Source organism: Zeus faber (assembly GCF_960531495.2).
Source record: "Zeus faber genome assembly, chromosome: 9".
Taxonomy (NCBI): Eukaryota; Metazoa; Chordata; class Actinopteri; order Zeiformes; family Zeidae; genus Zeus; species Zeus faber.
Genome location: NC_137197.1, coordinates 10,317,162 through 10,339,960, shown reverse-complemented (window position 1 = coordinate 10,339,960; position 22,799 = coordinate 10,317,162). Strand labels below are relative to the sequence as shown.

The window sequence follows — 22,799 nt, the reverse complement described above, 5'->3', positions numbered from 1 at the left end:
TTTTTGTTTATTGTTTATAAAATTGTTTATTTTTTGAGGTATTTCCAAATTTTCTATTTTTTGGCGTAGGTGGAACAGAACAGCTTCCAGGTCATTCCACCAATTGATGCCAGAAGAACTCTAAAAGTATGGATGTGTATGTATCGCCATCCAAATTTGGCTGAGTAAAAGTGAAGCACACTATTTCAATTAGATTTTTATACAAACACTCATGATTCAGTTTGATATTGATTCAATCCGACATCGATGAGACAGCTCACGATACGGTTCTGTATATATATTTGGGCTTTTTTTACATAATAAGTATTCGTATTAACTTTTCAGTCTACTATCTGATCTGTGCTGTACAAATTAAATATTTCAATTGATTTGTGGCTATGTTGGTATTTAAGGGAAGCGGAAAATGGTTGCATAACCTCCAAACATCAATATTGATTTTACAATTTTCAAATCGAGTGCACATTAGTGTATTTTTTTTTTTTCATGTTTTAAGTGACAGCATTATCACATTTAATTTAAATACTTTTCGCAGTAAATACAGACAAATAGCACTGGCTACAGCAGGTTGCCAGTAGGAAGCAGCACAGTTTCTTGTTTCTAGTCTCTTATGTGATTTTACTGTTAAAGAATCAGTAAAACCCTGTAAAACCTGATGAAATGCAGTGTTTGCAAATGTTTATTTTGGCATCACGTATAATGACGGTCATTACATCCTGAGCTTCTCATTTTTGAAAAAGGAGATCTTTATCAATATTTGGACATTTCCTACCTAATTTCATACATAATATATACCATCTGATGTATATTACAAAAAATATTTCTCGGAACAAATTCAGTACATTCACTCTATATAAATATATTCAATACAGAAATGTAATATCTAAATTTCTTTGTGGCTTGTATTAATTGATATACATATATGTATTGATATATTGATATATATATTGATATTGATATTACAATTTTCAAATCAATTTTTATAGAGGTGGTTTGGATGTATGAGGACAAAGATTGTTGTGGGCCCAAATTCCTTCATCTTAGACTGAGTGGGTCTCAAAACCTGTTCCTATGTGGAGGCAGTGTGTGTAGGAGTCTGTGAACGGGAGAAGCGACGGTGGTGTGTTTACATCGTTACCCACTTCTCTGGAGATGAGTGGGGAAACCGTGGGGGGGGGGGGGAGGAACAGGAGGGAAAGTGTCAGAGAGAGATTGAAGTCAAGAAAGGGAGATGGAGAGAGAGTGACAGAGAGACTGAGAGCGACAGAGAGATTGGTCAGGATTTGGCAGTTGCCCCAGTTTAGGGATGCTGGCTTTTGATATGACATTTGGAGTGAATTACATCTGCATGGGCAGACACACACACACACACACACACACACACACACACACACACAAACACACACACACAAACACAGATTCAAAGTCAAATGCGCATAGCCTGCAATGGTAGCTTCTGCAGCAAGTATAGCACATGACATGATGCCGGAGTGGGAGCTTAATTTTGGCACGTGGCACTGTGTACAAGCTGACGACAGCAGCAGGAGAGTGTGTGTGTGTGTGTGTGTGTGTGTGTGTGTGTGTGTGTGTGTGTGTGTGTGTGTGTGTCATGCCTGTCACTCTATGCACTCTCTGCTCGCTAGGCCCATGGTGTTTTGTCATTGTCACATACACAATGGGGAGTGTTTCCCCCTGGTTTCTTGTTCTGGTCACACCACGGTAGATAAGTGGAGCACTATGGTCCCTCCAATCTCTGTTATCACACCGTCATACACACACACACACACACACGCACGCACGCACTTATAGCTATGAGCCCGCTCATGCACACATGCAGTTCTATTTCCACCAAAACCTGCGTCACCCTGCGTATGACTGCAGTCATACGCACACACACACACACACACACACACACACACACACACACACACACACACACACACACACAAAGTCACATATTATACAAGGCTAAGTCAGCCACCAAGGGCGACCTGTTTGACTTACTGGATGAGTAAGTCGGTTTTATACTGGAAGACGACTGTTCAAGATTCACTGTACATTTATCACCGGCTGTTTAGCCAACTCTAGTCCAAATATCAGCATTCAAGGACAGGTTTTGCTGTTTTTTTAACCCAGACCTTATTAAAATGTTAGACCATTGATAGCTGTTCATAGCACAACCTCAATCAATGCTTTACTATTGAAAAACTTACCCCTCTGCTGCAGCTTCCCACCGTGCTCCAATGTGGTGGTCAAGAAAAAAAAAAAGTTTCAAGGAAATACTTTTTTAAATCCACACATTGTAGTCTTGTCCCACGTGTCTTTGTGAATTTTCAAACATGTTTTAAGTAATAGCCTTGTCACATTTTATTTAGGAGTACTTTTTGCATTACGTACATACAAGCGGTGGAACGTCCTCTTTCTAGTCTCTTATGTGTTTTTGTTGTTGTTGTTTCAAGAATCAGTAAACCCTGAAAAAACAGATTCAAATATAATGCAGTGCAAAACCTTTATTTTGGTGTAAGGTATAATGACCTTCCATCAGAATCATAACATTCTGAGATTCTCATTTTTGAAAAGGAGATTTCATGTCTTTTATGGCTTAAAGGTTTTGCCCCATTGCGCTGCATTTAAGCACAGTGAGAAGCTGCAGCAGAGGGGTAAGTTGTAAAATTGGAAAAGTGTACCATGGGGTGATGGTATGAACAGGTACACAGTAAATGATGGAAACCAAATTTAAATTCTATTTTAACGGCGAAGCTATCCTTTAAAGCGTTGCTCAAAAAAAATCGCACAATTTCTGGAGTCGAAAGTGAAGCGGTAAACACTCATTTTTGCCTCCTCTGCCCGCTGCCTATTTACACAGTCACTCTGTCTCTTCTTCTCTCACATACCACCTCCTCTCACTCTGTTGGTTACTCTCTGAACTACCCTCCAAACTCTTCATGTCCCCCAACAAAGTTTTAAGCATACAAAGCTTTTGTGAATTTTGAATTTTACCTGTTGTCTCAGGGCCTTGACAGTAGCAGGTTGCCCGGCAACCAGATTGAGTCAGTTAGCAACCATCTCGTGGCCTCTGGTTTCCCCCTTTGGCGACCACTTTTTAACATAAAAAATAGGGACAGCAAACCGCAAAAGTGCACCCCAAAATGAATACATTTCTTGCATTTGTGATATTTAAATATTGCTGTAACAGTCTGAACCACAATGCTACACGTGCGTTAAATGACATGTCCACCAGTGCACACAGGCACCGGTGGACGGCAGTAGAGCATGGTTTATTACCGTTAATATTACAGTCAGGAATGCAAAAAACTCGAATGTCGCTTTTTTCATGTCAATTTGGGTGACCCATTTTATCTTCCTTTCATTTTTTTATCCGTCAGAGAGAACGACGCCTTCCACGATCGATTAACGAGGGGACTCGTTCTCTGATATTACGTTAGAGCTAAGATGCTCTGGTTGAAGGCCCGCCAAAGCCATGCTGCGCTCAGGGGCTCGGAAATCTGAAATTGCGTGTCGGAAGTGATGCTGTCGGAAGTGTTCATGACAACCCGGAAAACCATCAGCTGCCACCACAAGTGCATTTCATAACTTTTTCCGCCATACTTTGTGTTTGCATCCCTGTACAGTTAATTAAAACTAAACTAAAAACTAAAACTGGGTGTGAAATATTAAGTAAAACTTGACGGGGGGGGGGGGGACTAACTGAAACGATATTGTCTACTACAAAACGAATTAAAATAAAATACAAAGAGTCGTTAGTCGTCTCGTCAGTTTGGTCAAATTTGTCAACATATAGCCATTACAATACAATAACCAGTTCTCGTCTTTGTAGACAGACAGCATTAATAATGAGCATGACTCAGACCTCATCTGGTGGAGAGCTACTTTTAAATGGAAAGATGCAAATTTGAATTGTTGTGAACCATTGTAAACAATGAGGGGACAGACAGGACTGTTGAGATTCTTATTGTCTCTCTGGTGATGAGCATATACATGTGGGTGTAAGAGAGAGACAGACACAGGCTAATTGTGATCAGGCCAAGTTTGACCAGAGGAGTTAGTGTTAACACAGATCTCATCTGTCTCGACTTTCTTCCCCTCTGAAGATTCAAATTCTGTAATGTATCAGATAAAACTCTTAACTACAAAGAATTTTGTTCGGTTAATGTAATGAAGCTTTTAAACATGCTTTTATGTCACATTTTCATTATTAAGCTGACGTATAACTGCATAGTGTCTTAATTACTTAGTTGACTGAGTTTCGGCAACCAAAGGCCGATGCCTGGTTGCCAGCCTGGCAACCGCTTTAAAAGTTAGTGTTGAACCCTGCTGTCTTCATGGCTTGTTTATTTTTTGAGGATTTTGTCTTTTTAGGATTAAAGGATTAAAGCAGCATTTTAATGGAATTATTATTGTTGCTGGAGGAAAAAAAATTATTAGTCATAACTGGCAGCATATGGTTTGGATTGTTTCCGATTCCTTGTGAAAACGAAATAGGAGGACAATGGTCATATGATTAAAACTGTATGTACATGCAGCTACACATTATTTATTAGCCTCTGAAATGAATGGTTTTAAATATTTACTCTACTGTAGTGATATTATTATGGCTGTCAAAACCATATGCCACGCTCCTCGTATCAAATAATCTTGCGTCGGCCAGCTGGAGACACAAGCCAAATTTAAATATTTGAACTGGTATGAATGATCTGCACAGTTTGTACATTTACCCATAATATACTATATATATATATATAATGCCTGATGAATGGACTTTGCATTAGTGTTCAATGCATTTGTTTTTCCATTGAGACCTGTGTAAACATCTAGGAAGCCTTCTGGCATCACTGATGCAACTGTAGAGCATAGTTGTTGACCAATATGGGTTTATCAATGGCTAATGTTGATATCATGCGATATCATGCTGTTTTTTTTACATACGATAAAATACAACAATATAATAATAATAATATTTATTTAATAATATATTATTGCAAAACTGCAATGATAAAACCTAAACCTAAGTAACCTCAATCTCTGAAAAACACTTTTTCATGAAATACAAAAAAATCCAGCTGCACAAAGTGAAAATAAAAACCTTGTATTGATAGAAAAGTTGTTTTTCCTATTTATTAATTGTATGGAGGCTGCTTGGGGCTTGAATAAAAAATAAAAATCTGCAGAAATGTTTTGTTTATCGGGCTCTAGCGCAGGCATCGGCTCGATGCCAAGCAGCGGGACACAGCTTGGTTAACAGGGACACTGTTTCAGTGTTTTAGGGGGGAAATGGTTGGGCTTTGTGGGTTTTAGGAGCTTTTAGGAGCCTAATTTGTTCTGAATGTGGAGTTTTTCGATTTTTTTGTTGTTGTGTCTTTCTTTAATACCAAAAAAATAAACATTTCTCTGTTAAAGACAATGTTCAGAATTGTGATCTGCTGGGTGGCACTCTTTGGCCATCGTTTGCCATAACGAATGCAAAAGCGAACAAATGTATTGTATTGAAAAAAACTTTTTGGGATATGACCCCTGAAGAGTTTACAGTACCACTTAATAAGATACATTTTTTGAACTATCAAGGTTAAAAATATCCCATACTGAAAAATAAATTCTAACTCAAGACATTTGTTTACAATGGCTTAGATAACCGTCACTTGTTCAATGTTTGAAAGAAGTTGTAAGTATATAGGGTTAAAATATATAAATATAATAATAAAAACTTAATCGAAAGGGGACCTATTATGAAAAACCCACTTTTTCAGTGCTTGTGTACATACATTTGGATCTCTGGTGGACCGACTAACACACAAACTATAAAATAAGACGACCCAGTGAGTTTTTTTGTGAACTGCCTGTGAACGTGTGTTCTGGCACAGGACCAGGGAATGAGCGAGGGGAGCCAGGCGGAGGCAAAACAGCGCCGGTTGGCATGTATTTATTACAGGTTTAGACAAAAAGGTGGCTCGTGGGCCAAAGCCAAAATTATATGCTCACTGGCAGATAAGGGGTCCGGAGCGTCTGCACTTATGTGCGCTGCCGCCGTATCGTGGCCGGTCTGCCGCGCTTAGTGTCCGGGTTGCCGGGTCTGATCTCGTGTCTCCAAACCACACCCCTCCTTCACTGCGGGGCAAAACAAAACCTCAATTACTTCCTGGTCCAGGATCGGAATCAGCGGAGCCTCTGCGTTGATTCGCCCGATCCCGCCCGAACCGCGGCTTGACCACGCCCCCCCTGGCCTGCCACGCTGCCTATTTCAGAAAATGAATCCATCAGAGAGTCACTTCACCCATGCCTGCAGAAATAACATGGAGAATAACAAGCGCCCCTGGGAAGACCAGCACAAATATTTTAAAAGAAAGAGGAATTAATACCAACTGTCTGTGAAGAAACTGCAGACGATGGAAATGCATGCGGTAGATAGACTGTAGGCTGCGGCAGGCGTTCCGCTGAGCTTTTCTCCAAACAAAACCAATACAAATAGTGATTTTTTATTGTATATGTATTTATTTGATTCATTTGATTTTCAGAATTTTACATGAAACAACAAATCCAAAGAGGGTGTCAGGAACACGATGTATTTTAGAGGCATGTTAGAAAGGCTATAATGCATAATCTTAGTGGTAATTTCAACAAAGAACTTCAAAAACATGTTTTGAGAGACCTATACTAATGGAGCATAATAGGTCATCTTTAACATAAAACACTGTGTTCTCACGCGTGTTCTTTAAGAATGATTAGACCAAACCTGAGGCTTGTGCTTGTTTTCAAACTGTAACAGAATGCAAAAAAGCCATTTCTGACAGACAACTTTCAAATGATCTTTATATTTTGTATAGTTTGAGTTTGGCGTCTGGGCTCTACAGCTTATAACTCGTGGCGTGGTGTACGGCAAACGTGGGAATAATGAGCCAGAAATATAGGAGTGATGAGCTCCAATCCCCCCGCTGGATAAAAGAGTAGAGCCCAACAGGTGGCTGCAGGGGAGGTGGAGGGAGCGCAGCAAAGCAGGTCGGACAGGAGGCACTGGCTGCTTAAATAGGCCAGGCCATAGGGGGGCGTAGGAGCGTGTGGCACCGTCAAGTTGCCTGACAGAAGTAGCTCCGCAAGGGACACATAATTTCACTTTGACTATATATAATACTATACAATATTGAATAAAAAAGAGCATTCGATTTAGGCTAAATTTGAGCGGTAGATCTTTGCATGAACAAATACTTAAAGCACAAAAAAATTTGCCACTCACAGCAAACGGCGAGACAATAACCTAAAAGGTTCCCCACACCGAGAGGCATGCTGTTTATTTGTGGTGGTAATCAATGAAGTGAAAGGCTTTAGAGTCTTTCAGTGCGTAAGTTAATATATAACCCATACACCTTTCTCCTCGCTTCACCCTCTGGCACTAGACAGAGTGCCCACACACACACACACACACACACACACACACAGTCACGCATACGTAAGTGTTTTCTCTTATTCTCTAGCAGCCTCCCCCCTGTGTCACCCAGCTTGTTTCCTTCCGCTCACGTCTCCCCCCGCAGATGGCTGAGCTTCTGCCCCGTCCTGCTGGGACCGAGTGTCCTTCGGAGCGAACACCCTTAAATGACCACATGGGCATGAAGTAATATCAATAGTATTTTTTGTATTTTTTTTTTATTGATTATGTATTGAAAGTTACCTTTTGAAGTCTGGGTGGAAAAAAATGTCTGTAACGACCAAAAGGACATTACTGTACGTAGTCTTCAGTTCTTTTCTTGTCATGGTTCGGACAGACTGAACCAAGCGTCCTCTCCACAAAGGGGGGTGTGTGTGTGTGTGTGTGTGTGTGTGTGTGTGTGTGTGTGTGTGTGTGTGTGTGTGTGTGTGTGTGTGTGTGTGTGTTCTGAAAAGCAGAGGTCTGGCCCAGAGGAAGCCTTCTTGCCTTAGTCAGCTGAACACACTCCTTGCAAAGTGCACTTCAACTCCTCAGCTCTGCAATAACTACCAACAGCATGTCCTAGTGTGTAATGTGTCCTCACACCTCGTGGTAGACCCTCACACACATACGCACACATGCACACACTCTCTCTCCTCTGTCTCTCACTGATGTCCCTTCAAGTGCACATGAATGGCTTGTCTGGTCACCGTGGCAACGGCAGGGCCAAAACACAGAGAGGCTGACAGACATTTCCGATGCAATCAGGCGTTGTCGAATTTGCCGTCGCCATGGCGATGGTGTCAACAGCCCCCCCCCTTCCCCTTCACAGTAGATGGACAGAGCGCAGTCTTGGGGCTTTGGGACCATTTGAGGGTGTCTCTGAACAACGTTCTGATAACGCTGTGTCACCTGTTGAACTGAAAGTTGCCCCGGAAGTTTCTGCAGCAGAGGGTTGGACGAACGGCTCGGCGCATATTAAATGGATCCACGCTACGAGCGACGCCATCTGATAACTTGCGGGGCCACTTTTACCGTGGGCGCGTCCTAGCGTCCCTCCTCTCCAACAGCGAGGGGAGGGACGGCCCTAAGTAGGTCATGTGTTAGTGTGCACCCGGGCACGCAAGCGCGCTGGCCCGGCCGAGACGTTCCTTTTTCGGAACAGCTCTTTGTTCCACGGAGCGGCTCCACTCGGCACTCCCACACACAAAGCCAGCGGGAGTCACAGCTTCCCATAGCAGACGGGGCGCTTCGCTGGGTGGATTGCTATTTGTCCAAAGCACAGGTGTATCTGTTAGGAATCTAAATATAACCTACCCTTGATGCTGCGCTTTTACTTTGAATTTCTTTTTTTTTTTCCTTTTGTGTTTTATTTTGCTGTGATTATAATAATGACTGTAATGACATAATTATATGATTAGAATCGCGCATTGTGTGGTCCAACTCTTCGCACAGGAGAGATTAACGGTATGCAGAAATATCGGTGCGTATTCATTGTACAAGAGATGAATCGCCTTCAGATAAAAAGAAATACTAACAGTACACAATTGTTATGAGATTTCTGTGAAGCGCAAACAAACTCACACACAAGCACATCCGCCAATTAGTTCATGGCGGCGGACAATGCTACAGTCGCTGTGTAATCCACCATAACAGCAGTAACCCAATAATGGACAGCCAGTTCCAGCCCCGCAGCTACAGCCTTTTAGGGTGTTGGTGATATTTTCCACTTGGGTTGATGAACCTGCTGGTATATTAGAAGCAGACAAAGCAAATCGCTCCCTAAAAGGCTTGAAAGTTGCTAAAAATAACAAAGTTTTGATTAATTAAAGTAAGGCCGGCACTCGATTAAAAAATTGTAATCGAGTTAATCACAATAATAGGCTGTGATTAATCATGATTAATCAAGATTAATCACAAGATACTTGCATTTACTTGTATTTTATTTGGGGAGATAAAACAAATACGTGTGCGGTGTTGGAATAACAAAATGCATGACAAACTGGTGAGAGGAATCAGAGTTTTTTTTCCTTTGTTACAACATGTCAGCTTAACATCTCTGCCTAGTTTTGATGGTTTCTGAATTTGAATTACAATTTCTACAACTCTTCATTTTCTGAGTAAAAAAGTCTCAGGGAGTGCTTAGCATTGCTGGGGCTGGGGACCGCACCGGGTAACACTAGGGCTGAGCGATAAAACGATCTTGATAATTTTCACGATAAAATCTTCCACAATAACTATTGTACTACTAACTATTATTATTTTCGATTTTTCTTTTTTTTTTTTTTCGTTTTAGTCTACCTAGAAAGACACGACACGAACAGCCAATCATACAGCAGAGAAACAACCATGTGACACAATCAACCAATCGTACAGCAGGGAAACAACCATGTGAAACAAACAACCAATCGTACAGCAGAGAAAAAAATAATGTAACACGAACAACCAATCATACAGCAGAGAAACAACGATGTGACATGAACAACTAATCGTACAGCAGAAAAACAACCATGTGACATGATCAACCAATCGTACAGCAGGGAAACAACCATGTGACACGAACAACCAATCGTACTGCAGAGAAACAACCATGTGACACGAACAATCAATCATCTGACCAGTATTGGGGCCAGGCAGTGTTGCCAACTTGCCCACTTTCTTGCTAGATTTAGCAGAGACTAGCAACAAATTTTGCGACTTTTTCAGATCATCAGGAAAATGGGGAGAAATGTATTAAAATATATTATAATGTAAATCATTCACATGCATCATGCTGCACAGAGTAATCGCAGTACACAGCTCTTCTATAATCACAGAGCACAGATTTGGGAACTTTTCAGAATGTTCTTAAACGACAATGATGATTATATTATATATTTAAATGTGTATTATTATTATTCATATTCATATATATTATTCATTGTATATTATATTTATTTATCCATTTTTTTGTTTGCATATTGTTTTATGTTTATTTCAGTGTTTAACGTATAGACATGGGAATATACTTTAAATAAATATTAATTGAGCGTTATTATTAAATATATATTATATATATATTTATATATATATATAAAAAATATTGTGATAACATTTTAGGCCATATTGTCTAGCCCTATGTGACAGCATCAGAGGGGGTGACACCAAATGACTATCTATAATATTTTTGTGCAGTATTTCAGCAGAATAAAAAATATAAATATTATATTTTTTCTAAAAATATCCCTGTACTGTAGTTAGTTATAACAACACCGTAAGCCCAGCTCACAGGTACTCTATCAATATAGACCTACGAGGCATATTGATACGAAATGCGTAATGGAGAGGAAGCGATCTCCACTCGACTACGTGTACCCGTTCCCCGTTACTCCAAACAAAACAAATAAAAACGGTGTGTTTATTTTAGATGTATTTATTTTCCCCCATTTCCTAATTGACCAAAACAAAAAAAGCCCTGTGCACCTAGCGTGACCAGATGTCAACAAACCACATGTGGGACAAAGAGTATGTTTGTGTTGGACAATATGGAACACGTTACTGATGCTGAGAGGCAGTCGAAACCTTTCGATATGATGTCTATCTAACTTTATTTATTTATTTGTCACACAGCGTGCACACACACACACCACAACACATTCACCCATGCAGCGAGGGCAGCCAACACACACACACACACACACACACACACACACATTAAAATGGTGGCATTTAGGCCGAGAAGGGTTAAAAGCTGCACTTAACCCACGTGTGCGTGGTTTTATTGACATCCAATGCAGCCCTGTGATGACAGCCTTCCCTGCTTTCTTCACAGCCATTGGAAAAAAGGCAGATTTTGGAAAGGGCGTCTGCAGTGCTTTGACTTTTTGAAATCTGGGACATCGCCTCAATATGCGGAACGCGGGGTGAAAATGCTGCACAGTACAACATAAAGACGGACGCCTGGTCACCCTATGTGCGTCATTGCCACTGGTTATATCATTAATTTAAAAAATGCATTAAGGTTTCCGGATTAATCGCGAGTGTTGACGTTGATGGCCCTTATTTTAAAGCTAAATTTGGATGAGATAGGACACTGATAGGACACAAATTGACACGACATTCAGAGCTATTGTAACATTACAAAAGCAGATTCAAAACCAGATTCTTCAAGGTAAACCTCAGAAAAATAGCAGGTGTGTTGTGGATCTAAATATCCACCGTAGAGGAAATGAGGTTCATCCAGAGTTTAACTTCCTTTTCCCCTCTTTACAAAGCGGGAGGCAAATCCCGCTAGTGCTGCATGCACAAAATAAATATCAGGGAAATTAACCGAGGTAAGCTCTTTTCACTGCAGCAGGACTTACTAATGATCGAAGTTGCGTCAGGCAAAGCATTCAATTGCAGTTTGAGGGTCTGGATGTAAGAAAAAACCAAGGTAAATATTATACAGCAGAGCCACAACTACATGTTCTTTACCGTAGTTGAACAGTTTTAACTTGCGTGTTACTGCAAATGTTCATATATTTTTTGCTAAACTTCCAAAACAATATGAAACAAATTGCTGCTGCATAGTAGGGCTGTGCGATATGGCCAAAATCTTCAGCCCCAATATAGGTCATTTCAAATCTCGATAACAATATATATCATGATATAACACTTTTTCTGTATATTCAATTATTAAATCGTTTATTTTGTAAAGGAAAAACCCCTGGTAAAGCCTAATTTAATTTGATTTGTGACGCACCGCAGCGCAGGAAAAGGCGCTTATCGGGGCTCTCAAATTCACAGGACAGGCAAAATAAGCGTAGAAAAAATGACAGACAAAATGGCAAAATTGAAGAACTTTGATTTACTGAAACATTGACCTCAAGCGCGATCGGCAAACAAAAAGGTACTTTGGTTCGGCTCGGTAGTCACCCTCAATGCTGTTATAATCCATGAAAGGTGCCGTCGTGCAATTTGACATATTAAAGAGATTCAACAGGTTTATTTCCATATCAAACACAAGTTTTTCATCAACACACTTCAAAAAAAAGTTGTAAACAAAGGGCGGTGTGTTTTTTTTCTCTCCTGTGTTAAGCTCCGTGCGCTGTGATTGGTCCGTGAGTAATTTCTCGAAGTGCCGTGTTTGTATATATTCGCTCCCACATGCAGATAATGTTATGCACTGTGACTCCAAATGACGTAAAACGTTGCCGTAAAGCAGTTCTGCCGCTGATTTGCGACGTGGTGATAGAAACGGTATAAAATATATATGATATATTATGATATATATATGACATATAGTAATTTCTCTATAGTCTTACGATATATATCGTCATATCGCACAGTCCTACTGCATAGCCAAATGTTATTCTTTTTTAATTACTTTCAGCCATCAGCTAATTCTCACATTAACTATGAACAAGATAAGATAAGAGAACGCTTTGTTAATCCCTGGGGGCGATTTCAGGAACAAGAAATAGAACCAGCATATTCAATAAATGCCTTCCCACTTGGGTCTGTGTTTTCGAGCCAAAAACACATTTTGACAGAGAGGGAGCACATTGTGATTGGTGGAGGGGGCAGTGGGTGGTACATCAGGGAAAATTCCTTTTATATCTATGTATATTCCTTTAGGTGTGTGTATATACTGTGTATACACATGTGGATTCACGCCATGTCATTTAACAAAATGTAAAACATAATTATTATAAAAGGTGTGGATCTACAAAACCCATAAATCAACCAGTGCTGTAGTCTCTAAGGTGTGTGTGTGTGTGTGTGTGTGTGTGCGTTTGTGCGTGCGTGCGTGCGTGCTACAACCCAGTAAATTCACCTGAAAGGGGGCGCTTGCTGTGGGCCGGCGGTGTGATTTAGAGAAGAAGCGTGGAATGTAAAGTAACCTGAATGCCAGTGATGTCAGCCCCTCCATTCATGAAACGCATCAATAATTGAGCAGGCAGCAGCGAGCGGACGCAGAATGCAAAGTGGGAGCTACAGTATCCCCTCTCCTCCTGTCTCCGTCTGCCTTTCCTGCCGCTTCCCCCCACCCTGCTCCGTGGTCTCAATCGCTCCGGGCGCTTGCCCACAAGAACTCCGGCAGCGCTGAGCGGGGCGGGGGAATCGCGCGAGAGCAGCGTCGCCGTCGCCGTCGCGCGGCTGCAGTAGCAGCAGCAGCAGCAGCAGCAGTCGGGCGTACGAGCAGACAAGCAGACGGATGGGAGAGTGGAGGAGAGGAAAGCGGACCGAGGGAAGGCAATCGTCTGCTTTTCAACGTTGAGCGAGAGAGAGAGAGAGAGAGAGAGAGAGAGACGGGGGAGGAAGAAGAACAACCCGGCCATCGTCTCGATACGCGCCGCTCTCTCCCGTCCTCCATTTCCTCCCCGACGCCTCCACCTTCAGGGGTTTTTTTTTTCCTTTTCCTCTCATCCTCCCGGCAATGCTCTGGAACTCATTCATCCTCCTCCTCTTCCCCCCCCTCCCCTTTATCCCTGATTTCCCCCCCCACACCCCTCCTCCTCCGCTGCGTGTGAATGAAGCCGTTTGAAAAAGAGCCGACCCCCGTGGAGCTGATCTCTACATGGCGACCAGGTTAGTGCCGGGGAGTGTCCGCCCGCCACGCTGGCCAAACCCCGGAGGGAATCTACGTCTATCTCCGTTGGATGGAACGTGTGTGTGTGTGTGTGTGTGTGTGTGTGTGTGTGTGTGTGTGTGTGTGTGTTTGTGTTTGGAGGGGCCGGGGGGTGCGGCTCTTCCACAGACCCCCGGTTCCTCTCCTTTTGGCAGGTGGCATTCAGGGCGACGTAAGCTGGTTATTAGGAGATCAGAGCTGGCAGGGGAAGATCAGTGGCCCTAAGCCTGCTAAAGGAAGATCTACCAGCTGCCCCTCTCTCTCCCTCTCTCTCTCTCTCTCTCTCTCTCTCTTTATTTCTACTTCTCTATCCACCTTTCTCCTGGCGACTTGTCGAGAGGGAGAGGAGGACGAGGCGGCGGCGGTGTTTTTTGCGGGCTTTTCTCCCTCCCGGGGGGGCGATGATCCGCTGGATGAACAGCTCGCTGCTGGGGGCGGCGTGTGACGAGGTGGTGGTGTTTGAGTGCGTGGCGGCCGCCGACCAGGGCTGCCGCTGCCTGGAGGGCTGCTACGGCGAGGTGCTGAGGGACTGTGTCTTCCACCACGGGTACGGAGGGCGTCCACTCTGCTTCACAGAGTGGGCGGGGTGGGATAGCGTGTGTCGATGTTTTCACATTTACAGCCTCGGTGCCGGGGGTCAGGTCGGACAATTTACTAGATTAGGTGTGCCCTGTGTCGCCGACGCCGCTCCGGTCCGGGGAATCTGGAGTTTTCCTGCAGTTCGTGGGCGGACACGATGTGCTCGCACGCATGTCTGTGTGTGTATCTGTGTGTTTATGAGCGGCGGCGTACGCATTCCAGCGCTCGTCCAGGCGCTGCCGTGGCAGTCGGGCGCGCTCGTACCTCTGGTTCTATTGAACTGAGCGCAGGGCCGCTGGCAGATGGTCGTTTCGTGGGGGTCAGCAAAACGCGACAGTGAAAACAATCGAGAAAGAGCCGGAACCCCTGGCTATTGTGAAGCGACTCATTCAGACAGCTTGAGCCCGGCTGGATTTAAAAGCTCTAGAGCTTATTTAAAAACAAAGATTGCGGCGCAGCGGCGCAAGCAGCTCGCTGGGTTGTTGTTTTGTTTTTTTTTTTATGATAAATTTATTTTACTGACCTTTTCTTAAATAACACAGAGAATTTTTGTGTGCTGTTTTTTTTGGGGTTTTTTTGTCTGATTCCTGTCCTGATGTTGGTTTGCGACTCTGCGTGATGCGGATGAGGTCTGCTCTCGCGCCCCTGGGACCTTTCCCTCCTCACGCGTTATGCGAATGAACATGTTGCGCCGTGCAGAATTTCACGTCTGAGAGTTATGATGATCAAGCAAATTGGGGGGAAAAAAAACGTCTTGGCATACTCTGTCTACGTCCCCCTAAAAGATTGCGTATATTCATATCTCATTATGTATATGAACAAAAAGGTACCAGCATTTCTGTTATTGGTGTTTTGGTGGTGGTATCCAAGTCGTTTTGAAGAAGCTGGTCTGTATTTTCCCGTGAGGATCCTGGGCGGCCTGATAGTACGATTCAGCCTCTAAACTCGGCCGTGTGATAGATTGTCTTTTCTAATTCCATCTCTGCTGTGTTTCCAGTTCAGAGCGCAGTTCAGCAGCAGAGCCAGTGGAGTATATTTAGTCACAGACTCTGAATATTTAAACCACTCACACACTCTCTCTCTCTCTCTCTCTCTCTCTCTCTCTCTCTCCCACTCGGCGCTCAGTCTCTTTTCTGTTGCTATAGCAATCTGCATTCTAAGCCGGTATTTGTTTGTGCTTTGTAGTTGACGTGCGTGAGATAAACTAAGCGCTACGACTCGGTAATTGTTCCACTGTTCGTACGCGGCGTCACGGCGGCGGCCGCGGACGAATGCGCCAGTGAAGCGCATCGGCCCATGTGAGTGTGCGTGCATCTTTTCGCGGCATTGAACGGGTTTCTTTTTTTCCCCGCCATATCTATATTTAATGCAAGAGGCCAACGCTTATCAAAGCTCCATTTAGAGGGAGGGCATGGCGCCTCGTTCCCACTGCAACCAGCCCCGGTCTCGGCATTCTCGACAACAGACTGTTGCCCACTTTGACCAACTCGACTCCCAAAAGGTACATTCCCTTAGATAGGGTGGTGTTTACTTGTGGCACTTGCCTGTTTATACTCTAGTCCAACCGCTCATTACTGATGGCAGACCCATGCTGCCATTGTTTACCCTCGCGCGGTGGAGCCCCGCTCAACTTCACACACACACACACACACACACACACACAGGTGAGCGGTAGTTACCATGTAAATCCTGCCACTTTCCACACTGTGGGACAAGAGCAGAATATCACGCTCCGTTAACGTTCCGCTTCATGCAACGCTGTCTCCGTAATCACACCTATGTAAGGGCATCCATTTAGTTCACGCAGGGGACTGCAGTGCTTTTACATATTTACATTTACATTTATTCATTTATCAGATGCTTTTGTCCAAAGCAACTTAGGCTGGAAACAATCAAAGCATACGTCGACCGTTGGAGCCACCTCGAACCTAACACATAAGCACGTTTCTAAATTCAACCAGATCCAAGTGCAAGATGCTGTAAGGAATCAGAATAAAATAGCGTTGTTAGTATTTCTTTATTTATTTTCGATGTTAGTGCAATGTGATAAGTACTCATGTTGTTACTGCATTATATCAAAATAGCAACTTATAACTAGTCAACATCAAGATCTTTTGTGTTGTTAGTGCATTATGTCAATATAATAACTTAAAGCTCGTCAACATCAACAAAAAAACAAGAATAGTTAGTCATATAGGATCAGGTATTCAGGTGTTCTGAATGTACAAAGACTACTACAATACAAATTAGTTCTGGTGAGGTTTGGTGCGTTTCCCTACAGACGATAAGCATTAGGTAAAAAAGCTTAAGTCAGAAAAAAAGGGGAGTAAAAATAATGAAATAAATGTCTGTATGTCCTTCGATTATCTCAACAACCATTCATCCGATCTACTTCGTACTTGGTGATGTATTGCTGGGGACCCCAGGACGTACAGTGTCAAATTTGGTGCAATTTGGACACGCAACAGGTGTAATATTAATAAACTTTGAATAAACAGTTAACAGCGAGCCGGCAGGGTTTCAGGGCTCTGCGACTGAGTCGCAAAGACTGTCTTTCCCAGGTGTATGACGTTAACTGGCAGTTTCATCTTCCATTGTAGAACACAGGACCGAATAATTGACATTTGTTAAACTGTGACATTAAAATGTCTTAGAAAGTCTTCCACAAAAGGCATGCACTAGTATATACAAATAGCCAAAGAATACAAGACAGAAATAGTCAGATATATCAGAATATACAAAACGCGATACGATGCACTGTGTATGTATGTGTGTGTGTGTGTGTGTGTGTGTGTGTGTGTGTGTGTGTGTGTGTGTGTGTGTGTGTGTGTGTGTGTGTGTGTGTGTGTGTGTGTGTGTGTACGGACCATGATGTAAGCAAGCTGAAAGAGCATTTGCAACCAGGCCGAGGTGTGACGTGAAAAATGATGCTGCTCACAGAGCAGAAAGATGCTTCATATCCGGGGTCTGTGTGTCATTGTGTGTGTGTGTGTGTGTGTGTGTGTGTGTGTGTGTGTGTGTGTGTGTGTGTGTGTGTGTGTGTGTGTGTGTGTGTGTGTGTGTGTGTGTGTGTGTGTGTGTGTGTGTGTGTGCTTGCGTGTGTGTGCAAATGTACGAGTGTGTCCATGCATCTCGTGAGACACCTCTGCAGGAAGTGTCTGTAAAATAAAAATGATTGCCTGGTTGTGTATTCATATATGTATTGGCAACACAAACATTTTTTTTATCCCAACACAGGCCCCTCGAACGCTCGTTTTTTGGTCCAGATTATTCCAGATATTATTTCAGCTTAGCAGTTTTTAAATCGTCTTCAGTTTTCAATAGGAAGCTTTTACCGTTCGTTCAGCTATTATGATCCTAATCCCAAACTTCAAGGGGGGTTGCGGCTACGATTTCCCCTAAAGCCTGCGGTTCGGCAGTGGTAACTACCTCTTACAGTAAGCCCCGGTGTCAACAACTCCCTCTCCTCCATCGGCCCAAACACGACCCGAGGAAACCGAGTCGATTCACTGACAAGGCCCTAACCGGCCCTTACCAATATTATTGATTCCCGTTAGAAAGTGTATCGGCTTCCCGCACCGACCGTGAGCGGGTCAGGGTGCAGGGTCGGCCGCGGCTCAACTCCCTCGCTGCTCGCTGGGAGCAGTGATTTTGAAAACAAAGGATGAATTAGCAGCTTAACTAATAACTCCATCGCACATGAATGGACCAATCGCGAAACGAGAATTTGTCTCATATTATTCTACTCCGAGGCCCGATTCCTCAGTGAGGTCATTTCTGTCCGGCTTCTGCCAAAAAAAGAAATATGATTTTGTCAACGGCTCTCTGAAGTGTTAGTCAGTGCCGTATTGGTTTCCATGGAAACAGCCATTTGGGTGGGCGAGGCAAACAGGCACAGATTTCAACATTTATTTGTGTCGCTACTATTTTTGCAATTTATTTATCTAGCCAGCTTTTTTTTTCTGACTTTATTCTCTTGATGCATAGGTATATTTGAATGTTGTTTTATTGATCAGGTTTGAACTTATGTATATATGTGTCTGTATTTTATGTGTGTGCACAAGTGGGTCTCCGGCATACGGCATTTGTGTCTGTACGTCTGGATATAGAGCGCCTTGAACGAGCAGAGATTGGAACGCTTGGTGAATGTCAATGCATGCGATTCTTCGCAGCGACTGGTGTGTCCGTCTGTTTACACTTCTGCACCACGACGGACGGCACACACCACACGATAAAACAAGTGGATGGCATAAGGTGTCGCTTTCAGGGAGAATATGCAAAAGAGCGCTTATGTAGATCTACAGAATAAACCCATTTCCACCGCTAGAGCCACAGTTTCCGCTGTCGTCGTCCGTCCCCCCCATACGAGGCCTGGTTCGTACCGCCCCGTATGCGCTTTGCAGGAAAAATTAATAATTAAGATGAAACTAACCAAACTTGTGTGAGGTTCGTGGCCTCATTATTGGTTAAATGGACAAACGTCCCACATCCAGAAGATTATGTAGCAAGCGCTCCCTGCATGTTATGTGGAGACAAGTACATCGGTGAACCTCGCTTTGTTTGGGCATGCCTACATCCATATCGGCCAATATTCCCTGTGTTGACTGACATCGGCAAAAATAATGACATTTACGGATGGCAGTGGCTGATGTTTATCTGTTGTGTCGCATCAATTTTGCGCCGGCTCAATGTGTTGGCAGAGCTGGCTCTTCCTATAGGCGACATAGGCGGCCGCCTGGGGGGCGGGGGGTAGGCGATCTAGGGGCACCTGTCTCCCTCTGCAATGGTACCGTAGATGCCTACGGCGCACCAGCGCTGAGGCGCCCGCGCTCCGACGATGCCAACCCAGGCGTGACTGCCGTGCCAAAACTGTGTCAGGTTCACAAAGCGACGGCACATACACACTGGTCTTGTTTTAACTTTGATAAAACGTTCTGTCTATACTGTTATTATTTAGGTGTGAAAAGTTGTTGTGTTTTTTACCTGTTCTGCACAAAAATAAGCAACTAGTGCTTGTTTTATTTCTTTTTTTATTGTGAAACTTTGATTTTTTTATTTGTTTGTCTGTTTATTTATTTATTTGTTTATTTGTTTATTTTTTTATTATTTTATTTATATATATATATATGTTTAACTGATATATATATATATATTATTAGATTTTTTTTTTACTATTATTTATTTATTTGTTTGTTTGTTTATTTATATATAATAAACAAATAACGGGGGGGGGGGGGTATACGAATGGAGCCATAAGATCCGGTTCCCTCCAAGGCGCCGTAATTGCCATCACAACAGCAGCCCTGCGCAGTAGAGTCAGCTCCCCGCTCCCTCTACGCCTGTAAGGTAGCTACGTCACATCCGGCTGTGATTCGGTCGCGGAGGATGGCAAAAAGTTAAATCATTTCAACTTTGATTACTGACTTGATTATTTAAGCTTTAATGCGTTTCCTATCGCTTTTACATTTAATTACATTTCTTTTATGTCATTTTTGTCTGGCTCCGTAAGTACTGAAAAATTGTTCTCGTTGAGAAGGTAGTTGTGCAGCAGGCTGAAAAAGGCTTTTGAAACAGTTATTTTCTCACAATAAGAAATCTTAACCATGAATATATTCACGGTTATTTCATACGTTTGTATGATTGAATTTGTGCTCATTCAACGATAGTGTGATGAAGGGCCGGAAGACTTTACAACAGTTCAATTCTTTTTTTATAATGAAGATTTCTATGTATCCCTGGCACAAAAGGGGGAATAAACAACAACGAAAACAAAACAAACAAACAAAAAAAAATCATCTGCAAATTGTTCTTTTAAACATCAGTATCGGCCCAGAATTTCACAACCGGTGCACCCTTGCCTACACAATTACATCCATATGCTGCTAAACCAGTTATGGTGGGCTTGTTGCAGTAATTAAACTATGCCTTTCCTTGATCTTTCCTTAGTATTGACTGGCCGTTTCTGTTCGGAGGCCATTCATCACTCGTAACTGCAATTACTTTACAGAGAGAGAATATTGTCATATTTCATGGAATAATTTCCATCGGCATGTCATGCACAAACTCCCCAGTGGGATATGTGATGTGCGTATGAGGCGGAGCAACCCCACGATGCCTGCTGCAGCCAGGAAGCAGGGAACAGCCACAGTCCCTGCTGCAAAAATGTATCCATTGTAGCTCAAGCACTATATACGATGAATTGCTACCCAGCTGTCGAATGAATTCTTTATGATGTCAGAGAGGACTAATCAGGTTGCGCACGGAGCACGCCGTGTACAAAACGCTCGCCCCGATGGGAACATTTTGTTTAATCACGCAAATGGACGAGAGCAGAACTGTAACATACAGGATCATCCGCATCATCCGGCCCGCGGTACTCCCACCAGACACCCTGTCTCCGACTGTTCCAATTCAGCCTTTGCACCTGCTAGAGTGGACGGCGTCCGTCCGGATGAGCGCTGTCGACGGTAGGCACCATGACTCAGCGTGCCGGGCCGGCTTGGGCCCCGGCTGTCACAGCGGAGCAGCGTAATTGACGGTCACCGACGACGGCCATTGGCTGGACCTGACGTAAAGGCTTGCATAACGCCATGTCAAGTAACCCGGGGCTTGGCAGGCATGCGGCCGCGCAGATCGCTTACAGACCTTTTGTTGGCTCTCCAGTGTTTGTGAGGAGAAGTGCTCCACGCTGGTGGCAATGGATGTTTTTTTAAAGACGCTGCGAGGTGATCAGATCAGCCAGGACGTCCTGCGAGGTGGACGAGCTAGTGCTTTGGGACGCTGAAAAATGGATGCTAGATGCTAACGCAGTACAACAACACGCGGCCTTGAACTTCTAATCCCTTCCTCCGTTACGTCTCCAGTTGTTGTCTCCATTGGTTCTGCAGCAGCTGAGCTATTGGAACCAAAACAAGGCGTAGTTAGTACTACAAGTAATAAGTATTGTTTGGCTACTCAATACATTTTTTTGAAAAGAACGAAGGCTACTTGGACAATGCCTCCTCTCTGATGTCTCTTGCCCGTTTTTACCCTTTCTGCTGCTGTTGTTATTGTTGTTGTTGTTGTTGTTATTGTTGTTATTGTTGCATGACAATCTCAGACTAGCAGCCTGCTAGTTGTCATTGGTCAGTGCGTGCTGCTCGGAGCTTTTTAAGCTTCAAGTGATGTGGGTTTATTTGCTTTTTGTGGAACAGAATACAGACTTGGAATGGCAGCGCTGTCGACCGGTCGCATCAATATACCTCTGGGATGTTTTCTACACCGATATCTGTTCTCCTGCAACGTGCAAGATCTAGCGCTTTGATTAACCGTAATTGCGCGTTACTGGGACGATTCCCAACCTACGACATACAATAGCGGCATTTTATCTACATTACCATCCGCATTCATGTATTTACACTTTTTCTTTTCAAGAAAAAATAGGATTCCTACAGCAAATGTCCCTTTTTTTTCTAGGATTTTCTTGGAATATTCTATCCAATGGTTGTATATGAATCATGTAGGAATTGTAAAGCATTTTTCTTCTGGGTAATTGCTATAGCTCTGTGTTTGACTGATAGAGTGCCCGTCTCTCTGTGTCTCCCCGCCCCAGCACTGCCAGTAACTCGAACAGGAGCACTCCCGCCTGCTCACCAGTCCTGCGCAAGCGCTCCCGCTCTCCCACAGCACAGAGCCAGGAGGGTGAGAACATGGTGGAGAAAGGCTCGGACCACTCCTCTGACAAGTCCCCCTCCACGCCCGAGCAAGTCGTCCAGAGAACCTACTCCCTGCAGTCGGCGCGAAGCGGCGGCAAGAACTCCAAGGTGAGGCGCGGCGGGGAAGCCCTTTCCCGCTCCACCCGCGGCGCATGGCCCTACGACACATACCCGCTGGGAGCTGCGAACGTATACTTCACCAAGCCTCGTGACCGAGGGCGTTTTTTGTACTCGAGTAATAAGCCGTTTCAACGAAGCGACTCCGTTCAGTCGCAGAGGTGACTCTCCCGCGGATTTTAGCTAGTAGCGTCAAACATTCCGGGGGGAACACGTTAGCTGTGGCTCTTAAAAGCTCTGTGAGGAGTTCCCCACTATTCAGCCAACGTAAGAAAAGGAGGCTTATCGTCAATAAAGCAAGGCACGGTGTATGTGTACATACACTTATGTATCCCCCCATGTATCCCCCTAGAGGTGTTCTATTCACGGGCGGAAGTGACATAGAAATGTGAGAGGAGGGACTTTC

General features: G+C 43.6%; 1 protein-coding gene across 1 annotated transcript in view; it reads left to right on the top strand.

Moving 5' to 3' along the window:
* The window catches only part of gramd1bb (GRAM domain containing 1Bb), a gene marked incomplete at its 3' end in the record, with an annotated part of 89,031 nt that overhangs the window by 43,136 nt on the left and 23,096 nt on the right, over positions 1 to 22,799 (top strand). The window contains exon 3 of the mRNA XM_080006583.1: positions 22,174 to 22,384. Coding sequence (XP_079862709.1) covers positions 22,174 to 22,384 — 211 coding nt within the window. The remainder of the gene's footprint in view (positions 1 to 22,173; positions 22,385 to 22,799) is intronic.